This window comes from Marmota flaviventris, chromosome X (genome assembly GCF_047511675.1).
Source record: "Marmota flaviventris isolate mMarFla1 chromosome X, mMarFla1.hap1, whole genome shotgun sequence".
NCBI lineage: Eukaryota > Metazoa > Chordata > Mammalia > Rodentia > Sciuridae > Marmota > Marmota flaviventris.
This window is the reverse complement of record NC_092518.1, coordinates 13,907,053-13,925,673: the sequence shown is the minus strand read 5'-3', so window position 1 is coordinate 13,925,673 and position 18,621 is coordinate 13,907,053. Positions and strand designations below refer to the sequence as shown.

The 18,621-nt window shown below is 39.6% G+C and overlaps 1 protein-coding gene across 8 annotated transcripts in view; it reads left to right on the top strand.

The window, feature by feature from the left end:
- Positions 1 to 18,621, top strand: part of Sh3kbp1 (SH3 domain containing kinase binding protein 1) — a 331,887-nt gene that overhangs the window by 219,523 nt on the left and 93,743 nt on the right. For all 8 annotated transcript variants that reach the window (XM_071606251.1, XM_071606250.1, XM_071606248.1 and 5 more), the window contains 2 exons: positions 4,074 to 4,149; positions 15,508 to 15,602. In XM_071606251.1, coding sequence (XP_071462352.1) covers positions 4,074 to 4,149; positions 15,508 to 15,602 — 171 coding nt within the window. The remainder of the gene's footprint in view (positions 1 to 4,073; positions 4,150 to 15,507; positions 15,603 to 18,621) is intronic.

The following is an 18,621-nucleotide window of genomic DNA, read 5'->3' as shown; positions in this document are numbered from 1 at the left end:
GAGAGTAAAGTGCATAAGGTGCTGCATTTTAAGGATACATCTTTGTGCTTTTGTGTTGACATGAGCTGCTTCACTGGACTTTGACTCTATTCCTACTGCTCCCTGTTGAGAGCCAAGAAGATTTCATTACACTTTCAGTCATAGGTGTTCATGAAGCAAGCATGTAAAAACAAATATAAATATTAAAAGTTTCCAGAGAGTTTTCTAGCAGTTTGGGGATCCTTCTGAGTTATGGTGGAAAGGAAACTGAAAATAGTCATGTATAGATATTATTTTGTCACCATGCCTGGTATCTTATATATCTCTATATGCTATAGATGAGCAGGATTTGGGATAACCATGCTGCATGCTTGGGAACCCCTCAACACACCACTGTAGAGAACTAGCCTCACAAATAGTTGTTGCAATGTTTGTGGTGATGCTCATCATCCTCCTGCCTTCTTGTCTGCTTTCTTGTCTCGTGTTAAATGGGCACCTAATAAATTTGTACTGGACAGAAGGGGAAGGAGTACTGTCAGATGCTAGTGTTGTAAAAGGACTGCCATCAAAGAGCTACCTTTAACTTGGATTTTTACCAGCTGTTTGAAAGGTCATCTCTTATGTTTGGTTTTGTGTGAGCTCTTGAGTGATGTCTACATGTAGCTTCTCAGAACATCATCCACGTCTAGAATAGGTGGCAGAAAGTCTGGCCTATGGCCAGGGTGGGGTGGGCAGGCAACTTCACAGCTCTCTCCTCCCTCTTACCCATTCAGCTGGCTGCCTTTTGATGCAGAATTTGTGTGTGGTATTTTGAGAGAACATTAGAGATGGATTTAAACCTTCTCCTTAGCATTGCTCTATAATTAGAAACTTCTTTTTACACCCAAAGGAGTTTGCACCTGAATTACAGTCCAGTTGGAGGAGTGATTTTATACTATTGATTTGAGTGTTATTCTGGTCTCACTTTCCATTGTCACAAAGAAACACACATTCATCATTTGGGGAGCTGGATTCATCTGGACTCAAATCCAGTGATTGTCTTTCCTGGAAGCATCCGTTTCTTCATTTTGACTAGAAAAAAAAAATCACTTGCTCTACTAACCAAACTCATGTGATAGTTATGTATTCTGATACTGTGTTACTGAGTCTTGTGGAGCCAGGAGTATATATGAAACTACCACTGTACACAAAAACTCCAAAATGTTTAGTTAGTACTTTTGGTGAAAGAGCCAAAGGGGAGAGGGTCTAATATCATTAAATGTTCAAGGGAATGAATTTTCTGAATTGTTTATTTTTAAAACTTAGGTTTTTAAGTGGATATTGGAATGTAACAAGAGATACGAAAGTGATACCAACCTGGTGATCACTGTGTCTTAAAGTAGATCCGTAGTGATAGTCTATAGAGTCTTCAATGTGTATGTGTAGTTAGTAGCAATGATAAGGTATTATGCCAGTAAGAATACAGAAGATAGAAGGCATTGGGTGGAAAAGGAGAGGAAGAATAGTAGAAAAGATGTTTTATACTATATTGAGGTATGAAAATAGGCACTTGAGCGTTGAATCCATGAAAGGGCATTTGATTCATATTAATAGAACCTCTGCTACAGCTAGGTCCATGCTTCTCAAGTTTGAGTGTGCATCAGAATCCCATGGAGGGTGTGTCCCCTCTGAGACTGCTGGCACCATCCCCAGAGTTTCTGATTGAGAAAGTCTGGGGCGTGGCCTGGGAATTTACTTTGCTAACAAGTTCTCAAGTACTGCTGGTCTCAGGCCACACTTCCCTAGGTCTAGGCTCTAGAGAAGACAGAAACACTAGGAAACTTTCTGTCTCTGGAACACCTACTAGACCAGCTGAGAGGGGAGGATCTGGCCTTACTCTAGACTTTTAATCATGGCCCACAAAGGATAAGGAAGGCTTAAGGTACTGAACACCTTTAGAAGATGAGTATAATATCAAGGTCACCATCACAGAGGCTAGTGTGCTGTATTTTCTGAAATAGAAAGACAACTACTGTAAGCATTGCTATTTTCATGTCTTTTAGTACTGAAGTAAGGGTATTTAACCAGTGGTCTTTCTTAATGTCTATAAACTTGGACATTCTGGTAAACCAGACATCAGACATGAGGGCAGTTTTTTGTTACCAAAGTTATAAGAATATAAAACCTGCCAAGGTTTCTCCAAAGCAAGACATCTGGTTTAAAGCCCAAACCATTGCTTGTCTCATTTTCAGGAAAGTAAACAGGACTGAGAATTGTGTTTATACTATTTACATGTTTGCCTTTCTTCCTTCCACTGTCAGTGATGACTGAAGTTTTAATTGTTTTTGTTTCCTTCTTCTTAATGTGTTAACAGTAGTGATGCTTTACTGAGTCCCCCAAAGGGAAAGCAGATTGACAGACAAGCTGCTGGAAGTGTGAACTGGAATATTAATGAAATGATACTTTGAGAGCTTCTAGTTTTACTACCAATACCTGATTTTTTCAAGATAATCCTAAGAACACTTCTTCATCAAATTTGACCTTATGGCAGAAGAACATCAAACTTTTTTCCTTCCCTGATGTTTCCTTGGAGTCATAAAATGTTATTAGTTTGAGTACTTAGTAGCAGTTGAGGGGTGGCATATTATTGGGGGTTTCATTTTTTTTATCCAATATAGAAAGCCTCGTGGCACTAAATAAAAATGTCACCGTGTAAAATGCAAAGGCTTTCTGTCACAAATGTTTTTAAAAATTCATGAAGGGCTGAAGATTTGATTTATCTTATCCTCTTTCTGTGATTTATTCATATTTAATGTTAGGTTCAACGTTTGAAGCATGAAGAACTTTTTCAAATTAAAATCTGTGGTGAATCAGTTTTATTTGAAGAAAACTTCCACCCTGCTGGTTTTTGAATTATGCAGCTCATTCTTCTTCTTGTGTTCAAGATGTTTGGGCTTCCTAGTAGCTGGGATTCTCACTAGTGAAGCCCTTCCTTAGGGAGCGAAATTTACCCAGCTACTTGGTTGTGACAGCTGTTTCTCTGGTATCAATAGACACTTTCCTCAGATATTAATCATGGTTAGACAAGTGCAGTGGTAAAGGGAGAAAGAGTAGGGACAGCTCTTACCTCTGGAACCATCGGCTTGTTGGTTTGTGTATTGGTGTTTTTGTTGGGGCTGCTCAGTAGCCTGTGCTTTCAAGAACATCTTTAGGCAGAGGCAATATCCAATCTTTTCTATGGATGATTCATATATAATGAATGGTAATAGCATTAACTTCAAATGAAGGAAAGAAAGTGAAGTCAAGGCAGACTATACTTTTTTTCTTTTTAACTAGTTAATAGGCACATATGGTCCAAGGCAATGGACCTTTTTAACGCCGTAGAGCATTAAAAGACTAGTGGAAAAGGAGCTGCTGGGCCTCCTTGTTTTTCATTTTGGGGACAGCTAGAGAACAAGAACGTACCCCTATGAAGCAGTTAGAATCTTAGATGATGAGAAGGAGTCACAACAAGGCCCAGTTGCCTGGGACACCTGGCTTCTGCCTGCCCATCCACCTGCCTATTCATCTTTCTGTCCTTCTAGCCCTCCATTCCTTTATTTCATCCCTTTTATTTCTTCCCTCTTTTTTCCATTCTTCCACTCACAGTTATTTTGGAATACTGCCACTGGGCCAGGTACTGTCCCTCCATAGATTTAGTTAATGTCTCATAAAATGAAGGAAACTGTACCTGGGGAATGATATTGGCCAAATATCGAGATATTGTGTGCATGTACAAATATGTAACAACAAATCTCATCATTGTGTACAACTATAATGTACTAATAAAAAATATGGGGAAAAATAATAAACTCTTAAAGACCATCAGGGAAGAAAGAAAATAAAAGGTACTGAGTGCTTTCAAAGATAAAGCTCTTTTTATGAGGCTTCCCCTTGTTTGTCATTGAAGATCAAAGCTATTAAAGAGTGGCAACAAGTACATAGAGCAGAGCATAAACTTAAGGGAGTGGTTTTTAGAACCAGTTTTGAGCATTTTGTCATTATGATCTTGATTTTGTTCCTTTGCTTGATGAAGAGAATTGTCTTGATGTGTTAAATTGTTTTTTCCCCCTCAGACTATTGGGAAGAAATTGCCTTCAGCTACAGTGACTCCAGACCCATCGAAAACAGAAATGGACAGCAGGACAAAGAGTGAGTTTCCTTATTTTAAAAAATCCTTATGTAATCTCCATAGCTTTTTCAAACATGTCAGAAAAAAAATCCACACAAATGTGTTTCATTAGATCCCCCATGTGTTAGATTCAGAACTTTGTTGTTTTGTTTTGTTTTTTGTTTTCTTTCTAAAACATGGTTTTTTTCCTGCCATATGTGTCTTACCCATGTGCAGAGCTAACATTTATCCACGTTTACAGAGTACTTTGCATACTTTAGGTGGCATAAATATTCTAGAAATGGCAGCTCAAGCACTTTAGGGATTCATAGACCTTCAGGTCAAAGAACCTTAACCCCTTTTAGCCTAACCACTTAGCCAGAACTACCCAACCTTATCCTCCCACCAGCCTCCTCAACACATTTCTGCTTAAATAATTCTAGATACTTCTGGAATGTCTGCAGGCAAGAGGCTCAAGTCTTTTTGGAAAGATCAAGTGAGTGGATAGAGGGTATTAGCTGTGTTTTGGAACAGTGCTAGCCAATAGCCATATTTATAATTTAAATTTTTCTAGTGGCCACATTAAAAAGAAAAGAAACAGCTGAACTGAATTTAATATGTTTTATTTAATTCAATATATCTAAATAGTATCATTTCAACATTAATTTATATAAAATTATTAAATGAAGTACCCTCATTGTTCATGTGATGTCTTTATAATACCTTGTGTGTTTTATAGGTGTTGCATATCTCAGTTTAGAGTAACCACATTTCAAGTGCTCAATAGCCACATGTGCCTATTGGTGACCATGTTGGAAAGGGTAGTTTTATAGTAATTCTGTGACCTAAGATGGGTTTCCTGGGCCTGGAAATGAGCACAGTTGCAATGTTCAGCTCCCTTAAGCATGTAAAAGAATCCTGGTTCTAACCCACCACATCTTATTCGTTCCTACAAGTATCTATTAACTATCTCCATGTACCCAGCTCTCTAGAAGCATCATGGCAGGGGAATGGGTTACTAATGAGGAATAGATTTACAGAGGCAGGGTGGAGTGTTTTGTCTTAGAGTCCTAAGACAGTTCCATTGTTATTAGCTAGTGGTGTGATTTTCTTTGGAGAAATAATTTGATTTCTCAGGCCTTCCTCTTTATTGTCTACATTGTCTATGAAATCAGGGGTTTACTTGAGAAGACCTCTCAGATTTTTTCCCCCACATCTTAATCCTCTGACCCAATTTTAAAAGCTTTAGGACTCACCATGAAAGTTTTCGTATTCAAAGTGTTGAACAGCCAGATGGGAGAGACAAAAGGAAGATGTGAACAATTTGAGAATATGGGAAGATATCCTAGGCATAGATGTTAATATGACTGTAACTGAGTAGTAGGTAAGAAAGGATGATTATCACTGTCAGCAAAGCCTTGAGGGATGTTTACTGATGGACATTATTTATGGACTTCAGGGCATGAATTTTGTAGTTTAATCTCACCCTGCACACACTACCTCTGGCTTTCATTGCCAAGAGCAAATTCTACAGTAATTATTCTTCCATGATTTCCATTTAGTGGCTCCCTAGTCTACTAAAAATCCCCCTTCATTTGGATCATTTCCCTGCTTCTTCATTTTGAGGCCACATTTCTATTCAGGTGGAAGGTGCAGAGTACTGACCAGTTATTAGAAACAACTCTGAGCTTGCCACCTGAGCACTCTTCTTCCTTCTTCCTTCTGCTCTGAAGACAAACTTCTGATGAAACTTGCCCTGCAGCGCAGAGGAGGGCAGCTTCTTCCTACACAGCTGTCTTAGCATGCTCAACTACGAGCTCACATCAGAATTCTGAGTTATAATGATTCAAAAAATGTTCATGTGAGTATTTTCTGAGTGAAGGTGAAACTCAGCTGATCAGGATTTAAACAACTAGCATTATCCCCATCCCCCTCCCACAAACAAAAAGCTTTTATGGCATTGAAATTCATGGGAAGCTCTTGCTTGGGAACAGATTGCTATAATTTTCATAACAAGAGGAAAAACTGTCTAAATATTCATAATGAAGTGCCCTGAGGTGCCTCCAGCTCATCACATCTGGACTTTCTCTCTCTTTTTTTTTATTACAATTGATGTAGATTTGTAGTCCCCCGGGATAGGAAAAATAGCCCCCCCAAAAGGGCAGTTCAACATCTTTCTGAACTAATGGTTTAGTCTTATAGATTCAGAAGACCAGTTTATCAGGTGGGTTTGAAAAATAAAAGTCCTTGACAGAATTTGTACAAAGGCAGATCTGGCTTCTGAATAAATGATGGCTGGTGGGACAGAGGCCAGGTTTTCCCTGCCCAACCTCACTCACTTTATAACTGCACATTTGTACCACCTGTATGATCACCCTGTTCATCGATTTGCTTCTTAAGAGTTGTCCACCATGATGATGACACATGTGCCTTGCTCCTATTGTTAGATCATTGGTCCCTCTAGATCAAAGATGTATATCCCTTACCATGGATATCCCTTACCATATACCCTAGAAAAGTGCCAGGGCTCAGTGGGCATATAATAAATGGTGGTTGAGCAAATGGAAAGTTATGAATGACTTAGGACTTACTGGGCTTTGAATTGAACACAGGGTCTTTTAAAAGCTAATAGCCATGGACCCCTTTCCTAACCATGTAGTCACCAGTAGGAAAAGGATACACATGTTTATTAAGACCCATCTTCTGAGTAGTTAGCAGAGATTATCAGTGTTCCTTGGGACTGACAGACCCTTTACTCTTTCTTGCCACTGCTTTCACCCAATTAGCCTCAGACTACCAGGAACTAACCTGTAGTCTGATGTAGTCAAAGTGAGGTTGATTGGCTCATTGCAGTGAAGGAGACTGCACAACAGAGGGCCAGTGTCTATCACATTAAACAAAAGAGAAAAAAGCCAGTGTGGTGGTGTATGCCTATAATCCCAGTGACTCAGGAGGCTGAAGGAGAACAATTGCAAGTTTCAGTTTAGCTTTGACAACTTAGTGAGATCCTATCTTTAAAAAAAAAAAAAAAACTTGTTTAAAGTACTGGGAGTACACCTTGAAGGTAGAGTACCCTGAGTACAAAGAAAAAAAATTTTTTTAGTGAATTTAGTGAAATGTAAATGAAGCTGTGTTTTTTATAGGTACAAACAAAACAGGGCTCTGTGGCAACATAGTCAGCATCCCTCTAGACTGGGAGGTGGACCCAGGTCCTATTTCTTCAGCAGTTATGGAGTGAAGCTTGAGGTGCAATGCTGTATCCAGAAACCCTTATACTAAGGCTCTGCACTTATGGTGGTAGACAGGTTGCTTCTTTGGGTCAAAGTCACTTAGTTCCTTAAAGCAAAATTGGAATGTTTCATTCTTACTGAAACAGTTTTTAAAAGCAGGTTTCTGATAGTCTGTGGTTTTAGGGGAAAAATTTTCTTGGGGGAATAAGAAAACAATAGTTGCTCAAAAATGAGGGTTGTTACACTTTATACCTGTAGCACATGCTTGGGAGAGACTGTTGCCTGTTCTGCAGCAGCATTGGTCTCTTGCCTGATGAATGGTGGACACATTATTACTCTCTTGGTCTGAGCTGATTGTTGCTTTCTCACTACATGTTGAAACAGGAGAAAAAAAGGGCCAACTCTCTACTGTTGGGAAGCCTTGGACCCTTTTTTCCATGCTGGATCTTTCTGCCCACTTATCTACCCCAAAGCTCACTCATTCTTGGGCTTGGGGTCACATTCAGTATGAAACATGTTTCCTACACACCTGATGTGTACAAAAGCCCTAGAGTTTGAGGTCCCAGGAATCCCTCCTCTTCTTAGGAAATACCTTTCATCAAGTGTCCCCAACAGACCTTGCTATCTGGATGAGAGTGAGGGCCATCCTGTGAGAGTACCTGTCCTACCCATATTGCTTAAGATCTACATTTCAAATACAGTTCTCTTGGAGAAGATTTTGTGTTTTCTTGGTGGATAGCCTTTCTTCCAGAATCTCCAAGCTTCTCATCTGAGCAGAAGAAACTGCCCTTGAGAGGAGTGGTGATTTGGCCTCTGTTCTATAGTAGAGAACAGGATGGCTTTGTTTCTCAGATTTTCATTTCTTCTTAAAAAAAAAAAAAAAAGAAGCCTTCTCCTTTTACAAGTAAGAGAGTAAAATGTGTTATAATTAATACCTGGAAAGTAATAGGAAAGCCAATTTTCCAGCAGTGTTTGAGACCAAAGGTGGTTGCTGTGACTTGGGGTTTACAGTCAACTTCATAAAGAAAGGTGCTGAGTTAGAGTTGACACACACACAGTGAAGTCTACATTGGGTTTTATTTCCTCAAGTTTAAATGTAGACCAGGCCACTATTGACATTTGGACTGGACCATTCTCTGTTGTGGAAACTGTCTTGCATACATTACAGAACTTTTAGCAGCATCCCTAGCCTGTATCCAGTAGATGCAAGTAGTATCCCTAGCCCTAGTTGTAACAACCAAAAATGTCTCAACGTATCACCAAAGTCCCTTGGGAGCATGTCTCAGTCCATTCTGTACTATTATAACAGAATGCCATAGACTGAGCAATTTATAACTGATAGAAATCTCTTTGGTTCATGGTTCTGGAAGTTGGGATATCCAAGATCCAGGAGCTACATCTCAACATGTCATCTGCCCAATATTTGCTTACCCACCACTGTATCAGCCAGAAAACTAACATTACCTGGTGTCAAAAAATGTACACACTGGGCCCTGATCTGGTGCTAACAGAAACTATCAGCCTTGAAATCATTATGAACAAACAGTTCCTGCTGTGTTCTGATGTAGTGGAAGACATCACATGGGCAGGAGAGAACAAGATATTGAACTCACAGCCTCAAGCCCTTTTATGGTCAGCATTATCCATTCTTGAGGGTGGAGTCTTCATGACTAACCCTTCAGGCCCCACCTCCCAACACAATGGCATTGGGGAGTCAAGTTCTAACACATGAGCTTTGGGGGACACATTCAAACTGTAGTAGAGCCAGTTTTGAACTGCTAGTGTATTCTGCCCTAAGCTCCATTAGGGCACTGCGGCATCATTACCATCTGATTCACAGTGGATACTCAGATATCTATTGAGTAGATGGCAAGCCTAGTATATATTTCATTCCCCTCCCACTAGCCCAGATTCTTAGAATATGACCCATATTTGGAGTTCTTATCTAGATTGAGCATGTAGCACACCTGATCCCAGAACCACCACCACACTCCCAGTCCTTGCTGTTGCTTGGCTCCTTGCTACCATTGAATCTTGGCTAATATCCATTGCTAGACCAGTGAGTTTCACTGTGCATTCCCAGAGCCAGCAAATCCCCAGACCCCACCCCAGCCCTACCCAATCAGAAACCCTGGGGGTGGGGCCCAGCTATCTGTTTTGGCTAGTCTTCCACCTAGTGTCAGTGCCCACTCAAGCATGAGAACCACAGACCTAAACCAAGTTTGTTGTTTGTTTGTTTTAAGATTCCCTGATAATGAGAATCACAGAGAGTTACTAGAATGATTCCTGGTCCTACCTTAGACTTGAAGATTCAGAGCCCCAGGAAAGAGGTCTGGGAAGCTATAGAATGTCTAGGTGCCCCACGTAATTCTTATCAGGAATGACTGAGAAGCACACCTCAGTCTTACTCTTCTAGGATGTTTCCTAGACCATTGTACAAAGCCCACTTCCATGTTAGTCCTCTCAGGTGGGATCCTCTTTTATTTTGAAAGTTATTTCCCCACTTCTAACACTTGAATGCTTTTAGCTAGATGCATGTCTCGTGTCCTCTCCTCAATGTTGTCCTGTGGAGAACTGTGTGTATGCATGCCTCATGTCCTCTACTTGATTATAAGCTCCCTGACAACCATATGCTAGTCTTATTTACTTTATTCCATCTTCTCTAGGACATGATAGAATTCCATGCCCTTACATGCAATGCCTAAATACAAAAAGCTCTGGAAATTCAAAGATTTTAGTGCTCATTGGGTGAAAAAAAAATTTGCCTGGACTGACTGACATGCATCTTTTATTGGTCGCTTGGGGTGACTAGTCATCCATTTGCTGCAGAACTTTAATAGTTCCAGTAGAGAGAGTGTGTGTGTGTGTGTGTGTGTGTGTGTGTGTAGGGGGGTGTTATATATTATATGGTATGTTCAATATATTTACTTTCTAAAACCTGAAAAATTCTGTCCCCAGGGGTTTTGTATAAGGGATTACAAAGTAATAATGTCTCAGGTAACACTTGAATGGGAGAAATTCTGATTATGATGTTGGTGAAATTAAATATCACTGAACTTGATACTCTTGTTCTTGTGACCCAAAGAAAAAGAAAACACTATTTCCAGGTGTATCCTGATGCTTTCCACCATTGCTGATGGCTCTGGAAGGCTTCCTACTAGACTCTAAATGTGGCACATGGAACATTGATCTTTGTATCCCAAAGCTGACTGAGCTCAGAGAGTTCTTCTGGATTTAATGTTATGTCCTTTGTGTGTATGTTAAACTTGTTAATTATTTATTCTGCTTATAGTTTAAGCTGAGGGATTTTTTTCTTGTTGAACTTTTTATTGACTAGATCATAAAATCACTTAAAAGGAGTTATGTGATATGGCCATGTGAGTTCAAGTCCTTCAACCATCTTTATAATATCATGTAAATTTCTAAGTCTAGAGATTTGAAATAATGATTTGGGAGGGTGTGAATCATGACAGAATTTCTTGGTAATTTTTAATTGAGCAAATTTCTTAAAATTTGAAAGCTGATAATCAGTACAGGGGCTCTTGATCTGAGACTTAGGTAATGTCATCAGGATCCTTGTACCTTTTTATATTATATACACTTTCTCCATTCATTGTATGGTTTGTTGTGTTTTGTTCCTGAAAAGAGATAGTCATTGCTTTTTATAAGATTCTAAAGGACTCTAAGACAAAAAAAAAGCTATAGAACTAATTCAGGATTTCAGTCTTATGTTAATTCATTAGTATTTTAAAATCTTCCTAAGGGAAAAAAAGAGACAATCGGCTCAATCACTGGATGAATTGTGCCTTTTTTCTTTATGTGTGCCTATGTATTCATTCCTGTTTGATCCAAGGCTAATTAAATCCATCAAATTGATGAATAGATGGAAAATTCCTGCCTCCAAAAATTAATTTCATTACCTTCTCCATTTCTGGCCCCTATTCATAATCTTTATTATAATCTTTCCACATCCAAAATTGATTTGGGATTGTATTCTTAAGATATACCAAATGCTTCCTCTTTTGTGAACTCTGTCCTGCATGTAATCTTGCCTTTCTCTGAAACACAACAATATAACATCATAATTAGTTTATGTATGTGTTCATCTCTTTTTGTCACTCCCCTCCCCTTACTTTTCTCTAGGCATTAAATTGTCAATTCCATGCAAGGACAGGAGGGAGTGGCAGGGCTTACTCATATATCACAGGCTCAAGAGCTCACAGTATCTTCTTGGTGGTGGTTCAGTAAATATTTGAATTGAAATAGGAAACATATATTATGAAACTACAATCACAATATTGGAGTTAATAAATTTTCATGTTTTCATTTATTTTTGATAAACTGTATGAGGAACTTAGTTATTGCCCAATGTGCTTGTTGGAGCCCCCAGAGCATCATTGACATGCTTTGGGGGACCTGAGTGGGAGATGGTATAGTCCTACTCTCTTTTTTCCCATATTTTTATTGCTATATTATAGTTGTACATAATGGTGGGATTTGTTGTTATATTTTCATTCATGTACACAAGATAACAATATGATTTGACCAATATTATTCCCCAGAACTTCTCCTTTCCTTCCCTTCTTCCCTCCCTCTGGTCCCTTTCCTCTATTCTATTGCTCTCCCTTGGGTTTTCATGAGATTCCCCCCACCACCTTTCTTTTCCTTTTTCCTCTCTAGCTTTCAAATATAAGAGAAAACATACAACCCTTGACTTTCTGAGTTTAACTTATTTCACTTAACATAATGTTCTCAAGTTCCATCTGTTTTCTTGCATGTAACATAATTTCATTCTTCTTTATGGTTCAGCTATAAAGAACTAATCAGAGCAGCTCTGTTATTAGTTGTTTAATATTTGAGGTCTGGAGGAAGATTTAATGTGCTAAAAGTGTTCTGCTAAAATTGACCAAACCCTCCTCTTGTCCCTCTGTGGCTGATCCCTGATTTTATACCTGAGGACAATGTATGCTTGCCATGGGTCATGTGCTACAGAAGGTCCATGGGGATGGAACCCAGTCCTGAGTGTCCTAATTCCTGGCCCAGAATCCTCTTCTTCTACTTTCTGCCCCTCAAATGTTCTACTACTTTATAGGTATCATTTGAGAATCAAGAAATGAAAGTTCTGTGGGGTTCTAGGGATGCAAAGAAGGGCAAGACATGCAGCAGCAACCTGCTTCATGGAGAGTGGTAGTAGGTAGTAGACAGTAGCCACTAGCACTACTATCTCTTCCTTTTATCTAAAGATGAAGTTTTCTAGATAATTCTCTGTCTAATGCCTCTCACACAAAGCAACATAGCTGTGTGGTAGAAGTGTTCCAAACTACAATATGGTGATGGTCACACAACTGCATAAATATTTCAAAACACACCAAACTGTGTAGTTAAAATGGATGCATTTTATGGCATTTAAATTGTCCTTCATTAAAACTGTTTTTCAGTAAAGCAGGAGACACCTACCGTTCTTAGCTTATAGGGAAACTGTAAGCATAAAGCAAAATGGCCCTGTGAAACATTTTAAAAGCATGTTAACACTTTCTTGGCAGTATTTTCCCACTGTTACTACCAGTCAATTCCACAGTCATTTATCGATCCTCGTAGGCACCAAAACATAGGAAAAAGAATAACAGAGATAACATAGGAAGAGCCTTATATATAATATAATGCCAAGTATTTTGAAAGTGTGAACTGGAAATTTCTCTCCTCTTCTATGGAGTTTCTTCATGTCAGGGTGCCTTCTGCTTTGAATAGTGAATACCTACCCAACCCCAAAGTTGTGGTAAACAATCAGTTTATTTATTTTTGTTAGTTGTAGTTGGACACAATATCTTTATTTTATTTATTTATTTTTATGTGTGCTGAGGATTGAACCCAGCACCTCACATGTGCTAGGCATGTGCTAGGCGAGCACTCTACTGTTGAGCCACAACCCAGCAACAATCAGTTTATTAAGTCCTCTAACAAGAGATCCAGAGACAGGTCCCCTGAAGCTGGTGCATTTGAAAGACATCTCAGCAGTGTCAGAGCTCAGTGTCAAATTCTCTGTGATTTTCTTGGCTTTCTTCTCACAATTGAAGCATGATTGCAACAGAGCAAACATTGCCCTGCCTTCCAACAAAGATAAAACAATGTTTAAAGCAAAAAAGGCAGGGGCAGCTATTTCCAAGTCTTTTTTTCTCTCTTTTAAACAGGAAACAAAATCTAATCGCCCCACCCCAAGCAGAGTATCTCTTACATTTCATTGGCTGTAAGTAGATCACATGTCTAACCCTAGATCAATCACCAAGAAAGGCGAGTGAGGTTAAAATTACTTGCCTGGACAGATTTTACTCTTCCCTAGAGCTGTGGAAGGCTTCTCCATTCCAGAATATAATGCCTAAACGAATTAGGCTTCTGTGAACCAGGAAGTGGGCTGCTAATGGCTGCTGGGAAGTCAACCAACAGTAGTCTATCATACTTTAAACTTTTTTGACTGAAAGGAATAAAGTATGACCTGTCCCTTCTTTCTTTGTTCTCCATGGGCATCTGATAATTCTTTGTGAAATGTCCCCATGATTTCCATCCAAAGAATTACTGTTAAAGCAAGGACCCTGCAGGGCAGTTCTTTAGTAATACTGTATGTGTTTGTGTTGTTTTAAGTTTTGGGGTCAGGTAGTCATATTTCACAAGCATAGTCAATAGGAAAAGAACATTTGACCAATTTAGATAAGGGAAGCTTTTGCTACTCCTAATCAAAAAGAGATGGAACATTTGTAACTATGTGGGTTTAGGAAAATGGTCTTGATGGGATTTAGAATTAGTGTCCCTCAATACAGGTTAATGAGCAAAAGCCATCGTAAGTCCAGGGTTTTCAACATGAGGATAGGGGATATGACTGATATCTTTAAGCCACTGCACAGAAAACAAAGACATCTGCAAAGAACTAAGTGATCCCTTCTCCTTCTCCCTTCCCTTTTCCTTTCTCTTCTCCTCACCCTCTGTCTCTCCTTTCCCTTCCTTTTTCCTCTCCCTCTTTGTCATATCTCAACCATAGACCACAGTGTGTCTGTATTATGGATTTTAAATTGCGTTTATTTTATGTATCATTATCTTTGATGGATGAGATGTTCACCAAAATAAAGAACTGCATTTCAGTGACATAAAGTATAAAAGGGACAGTATAATTGATACTTATGTATATAGCTTTAGGTTATTATCTGTCTGCAGGAACTGGCCCAAGCCTTGGGAAATATCTAAGGATATTCAAAGCCATTAGACTTATTGACTCTGGTTGAGAATAATAAATGCCTGTTCTAGTAGATACTAGTTCTTGAATTTTTCTTTCTACCTTTTGTCCTAAGTCATAAAAACTGAGTTTTCTAAGTCTTCACTTCTAAAATCCCCTACACGTGTTTTCATTGTCTTATCCAGTGCTTTCAGGTGTGATATGATGTCAGACAAATTTCCAAAAGCATATAATTCAGGACATGCTTGAATTGATTTTGAGCGGCCTTAGTATTTTTCCCTCTTTGAGGATTATGTATTTCCTGGCTAATCAACAGCCCCATCAGTGAATAAGCAGGTTCCCACATAGAGACCATGGGATGTATTGGAACAGGTTCATCCCTTCCCACATGCATATGCATAAAGAATATTCTGTCAGCATTCATTGGCTGTTGTGGTTGACACACATACACATACAAATATATCAACATTTATCTCTTAAGACATACCATAATGATGTGATTTTTCATTGTTCTATGTACCATGTTGGCTTCATATAATATATAAATATCCTTTTTCTGATTTTGTAATGTGTGAAAGAAGGCAATAGGACAACATGTAAGCCTTTTGCTCTCTGTAGATGTGTGCTTATGCATGCACCTAAAGAGTTTATAAAATGGTACACATCTGTTTTCCTGAGACCAAGAATGACTTTTTGCTTTCTTCCTGCAAAGCAGCCAGTGGCAGTTCACAATTTATGAGGGGAAGAATGCAGAGAATAAATATATATAAGCCTACAATGAACACTCTTCGGGAATTTTCTTAGGGTGGCGCTAGCTTTATGCAGTTGTAATAGCCTACCTATTAAGTGTGCCTTTCTCTGATGTTAATGTGACAGAGAGCGCCTTCTCCTGGGGCAGCTCATTAAATAAAACACCTTAAAGGTTGTGTTTTCTTTTCTTCTTACAGGTAAAGATTACTGCAAAGTAATATTTCCATATGAGGCACAGAATGACGATGAATTGACAATCAAAGAAGGAGATATAGTAACTCTCATCAATAAGGTAAATGAAGGTTCTCTCTTGCCTTCTAAACTGTGGAGTGTTTTGGTGTGTCCATGGAATAATACAATTTTTGCTTTAGCCTTTGAAGCTCCTAGTTTTCATGATCCTTAACTTGGGAGGAAGAATTTGTATTTTTTCTTTTGATCAGGTTAAGTCTAGGTGAATGAATGAACTTGAGAATAGAATAGGTTTCTGTTTGCCTTAGGACCAGTTGTAGATTTGCACGGCCCTGTAGAAAAAGTCTGTCCCAGAAGGGATAGCTCAGGAAGCAGCCTGCTTGGCTATAGGTTTTGCCCTCTACAGCAGCTGGGCTGCAAAGCTCTGTGTCATGAAGGACCCAAGAGGGGCTTTAAAAAGACTGGTCATGCCTCACAGGCAGAAAACACTTAAAGAATGTTTGCTCTACAGATCAAAGACAGGTAAAGTGCCTGAGAGAATTTTGCTTGTCTTGTTTGGACTAAGGAGGTTGGATGATTTTATTATCATTACAGCCAGAGCCCTGTAAACACCAGGAGAGCTATAAAATCCGAGTGAAGCCATGCGGTTTGCCGGGTCTTGACCACATACCATTTCTGCATTCATGTAGCACTCCTCACCACGTGGCTAGTTGAGTCATATTATTCAAGTGATTCCTAGAACTCTTTGGTCTTTTCTCTGATGTACAGAGTTTTTATGATGGTCAGTGGGATTTGCCTTTATGATTAAGGTCAGCTACTTCTAGGAAATAGCTTTGGAGATTGTGTTTGAAGAGCCTAGTCCAAAAATGCGAGGGAATCGAGGATCCCAGAGGTTAAGTAGCTTGCCAAAGGCCAGATGTATTTTAGAGGAAGAGCTGGTCCTTTCAAGGACTCAATATCAAAGTGGAGCTTTGCAGACACCTATCTGGAATAGCAAAATTATTCCATTTTGCAGATTACCTAAAAACTCGTCCATCTTTTTACCTGTGAAATATTCTCCCTTTAAGTTATTTCAGTATAGTTCTGTGGGTGTTGAATGTGGCAGGAGGAAATGAGAGGAGGGGAAGATGCTTGCCTTGCTGTTAGTTCCTTTCTGCAAGTGAAGCAGGAACGGTTCTTCCTTTTTTTTTTTTTTTACCACCCCCCCCCCCATCCTTCTGCTGGCCTCCTTTGGGCTGCTCTCTTATGCATTGTGCATTCCTGTTTTTAATCAGACCTGTAACCAAACAAACAGGATAAGGAAGTTGTTAAACAGGCATGAAGCATAATACAAATGCTTTAATAATTTAGCACCAATAATTGATTTTAGTAATACAGGGAAAGGGATAGAGTGTTTCCCCCCTATAATGATAAAGCAACCAGAGAATTAAATAGATGCCATTTTTTGAAGGCAGGTGGGGCTCATTGCCCTATTTTTGGTTTTATTTTTAGAGGAGGGGATAGCCCCCCCCCCTTTTTTTGGTACCGGGGATTGAACCCAGAGGCGCTTATCCACTGAGCTACATCCCAGCTCTTTTTTATACTTTATTTAGAGACAGGGCCTCACTAAGTGCTGAGGCTGGCTATGAACTCACAATCCTCCTATCTCAGCCTTCCAAACTGCTGGGATTACAGACATGTGCCACCACGCCCAACCCAGTCTTCTCTTTTTTATTCTTCTTTTTAATTGTAAACCTGATGTGTCCATAATATTTAATAAGGTTTGAGAAAAGAAAAACAAACACCATGGTTAATCTCTTACCTGAACATGTTGATTTCCATCTTAGCACATCATAACCCAGTCCTTCCTTGCCATTTGAGTCCATGTCATGATAAGAACATATTCATCTTAAGTGCCCTAGGTTCAATCCTTGTACCAAGGATTGAACCTAGGGCACTTAACCACTGAGCAACATTCCTAGCCCTTTTTTGTAGTTTATTTAGAGAGAGGGTCTCACTAAGTTGGTTAGGGCCTCTCTAAGTGGCTAATGCTGGATTTGAACTTGTGATCCTCATGCCTAAGCTTCCAGAGCCACTGGGATTACAGGTATACATCACCACACCCAACAAGAACATATTCATCTTGATGATTTTGTCCTTAACCTCATAGTTTAAGATCCAGTCTGAGGGCTGGAGTTGTGGCTCAGCAGTAGAGCACTCGCGTAGCACATGCGAGGCCCTGAGTTCGATACTCAGCACCACATATAAATAAATAAAATAAAGTTATTGTGTCCAACTACAACAAAAAAATCAATATTTAAAAAACAAAGATCCAGTCTGATAAAAGGAATCTGATTTTTCCAAAGACCTTGCGGGGAACATCTATCAGTCTAAGTCACCCAGTAGGGAAACATGAATAGGCCAGAGTAGCAGGCTGCTTTCAAGAGTATCCAGAGGGTTGTTGCATCCCATTTCTCTGCTTTCATTGATTTTATTTAATGTATTCAGAAGGAGTTTCATATTACATTTGCAAAATGTGCTGCTGTCATCTCCCGTGTACACTTAGTCCCTCAACCTGGCTTATACGCTGATCCTAGAGTGCATGTATTGTTTTGACACTTGGTCCCCTGGTTCCACACTGCCCCCTCCCCCAAGCTGTTTACCTGTATCCCTGCCCCTTCCTGTGCATATAGACACAGCCCAGGCCTGTGGGCCCAATAAGCAGTGGTCCAGCCTCCTTCTCTGTGCCTGGTCCAGAGGAAAGCCCTGGGATGGTAAAGGATGCTTTTTCCAACTCCATTCATGCTCTATCTGCCTCATCCCTAGCACCCCAGCCCCTTCTTCTTGTCATCCCGTAACAATGCTGTGCTCACATGACCTCTATGCACCAACCAGTCTTGGGTAGTTTCTCTTTCCTTTTTGGAAAAATCAAGACAATGATTGCTGACACTCCTTTCCTCAGGCATTCTACCACAGTCCCTTTCTGGCCTTGGTCCTTGTGACTGTTCTGCAGGAACCTCCTGTGTCCCCATCCTGCTCTTGTGTCCTCAGAAATCTGATCCTAAAAAGCATGTGTGTTCCTGCTTCCTGGGCTGTCCTCTGCCTACCCGCTGAACTGTCTCTTTGAAAGCTAATAACAGCCA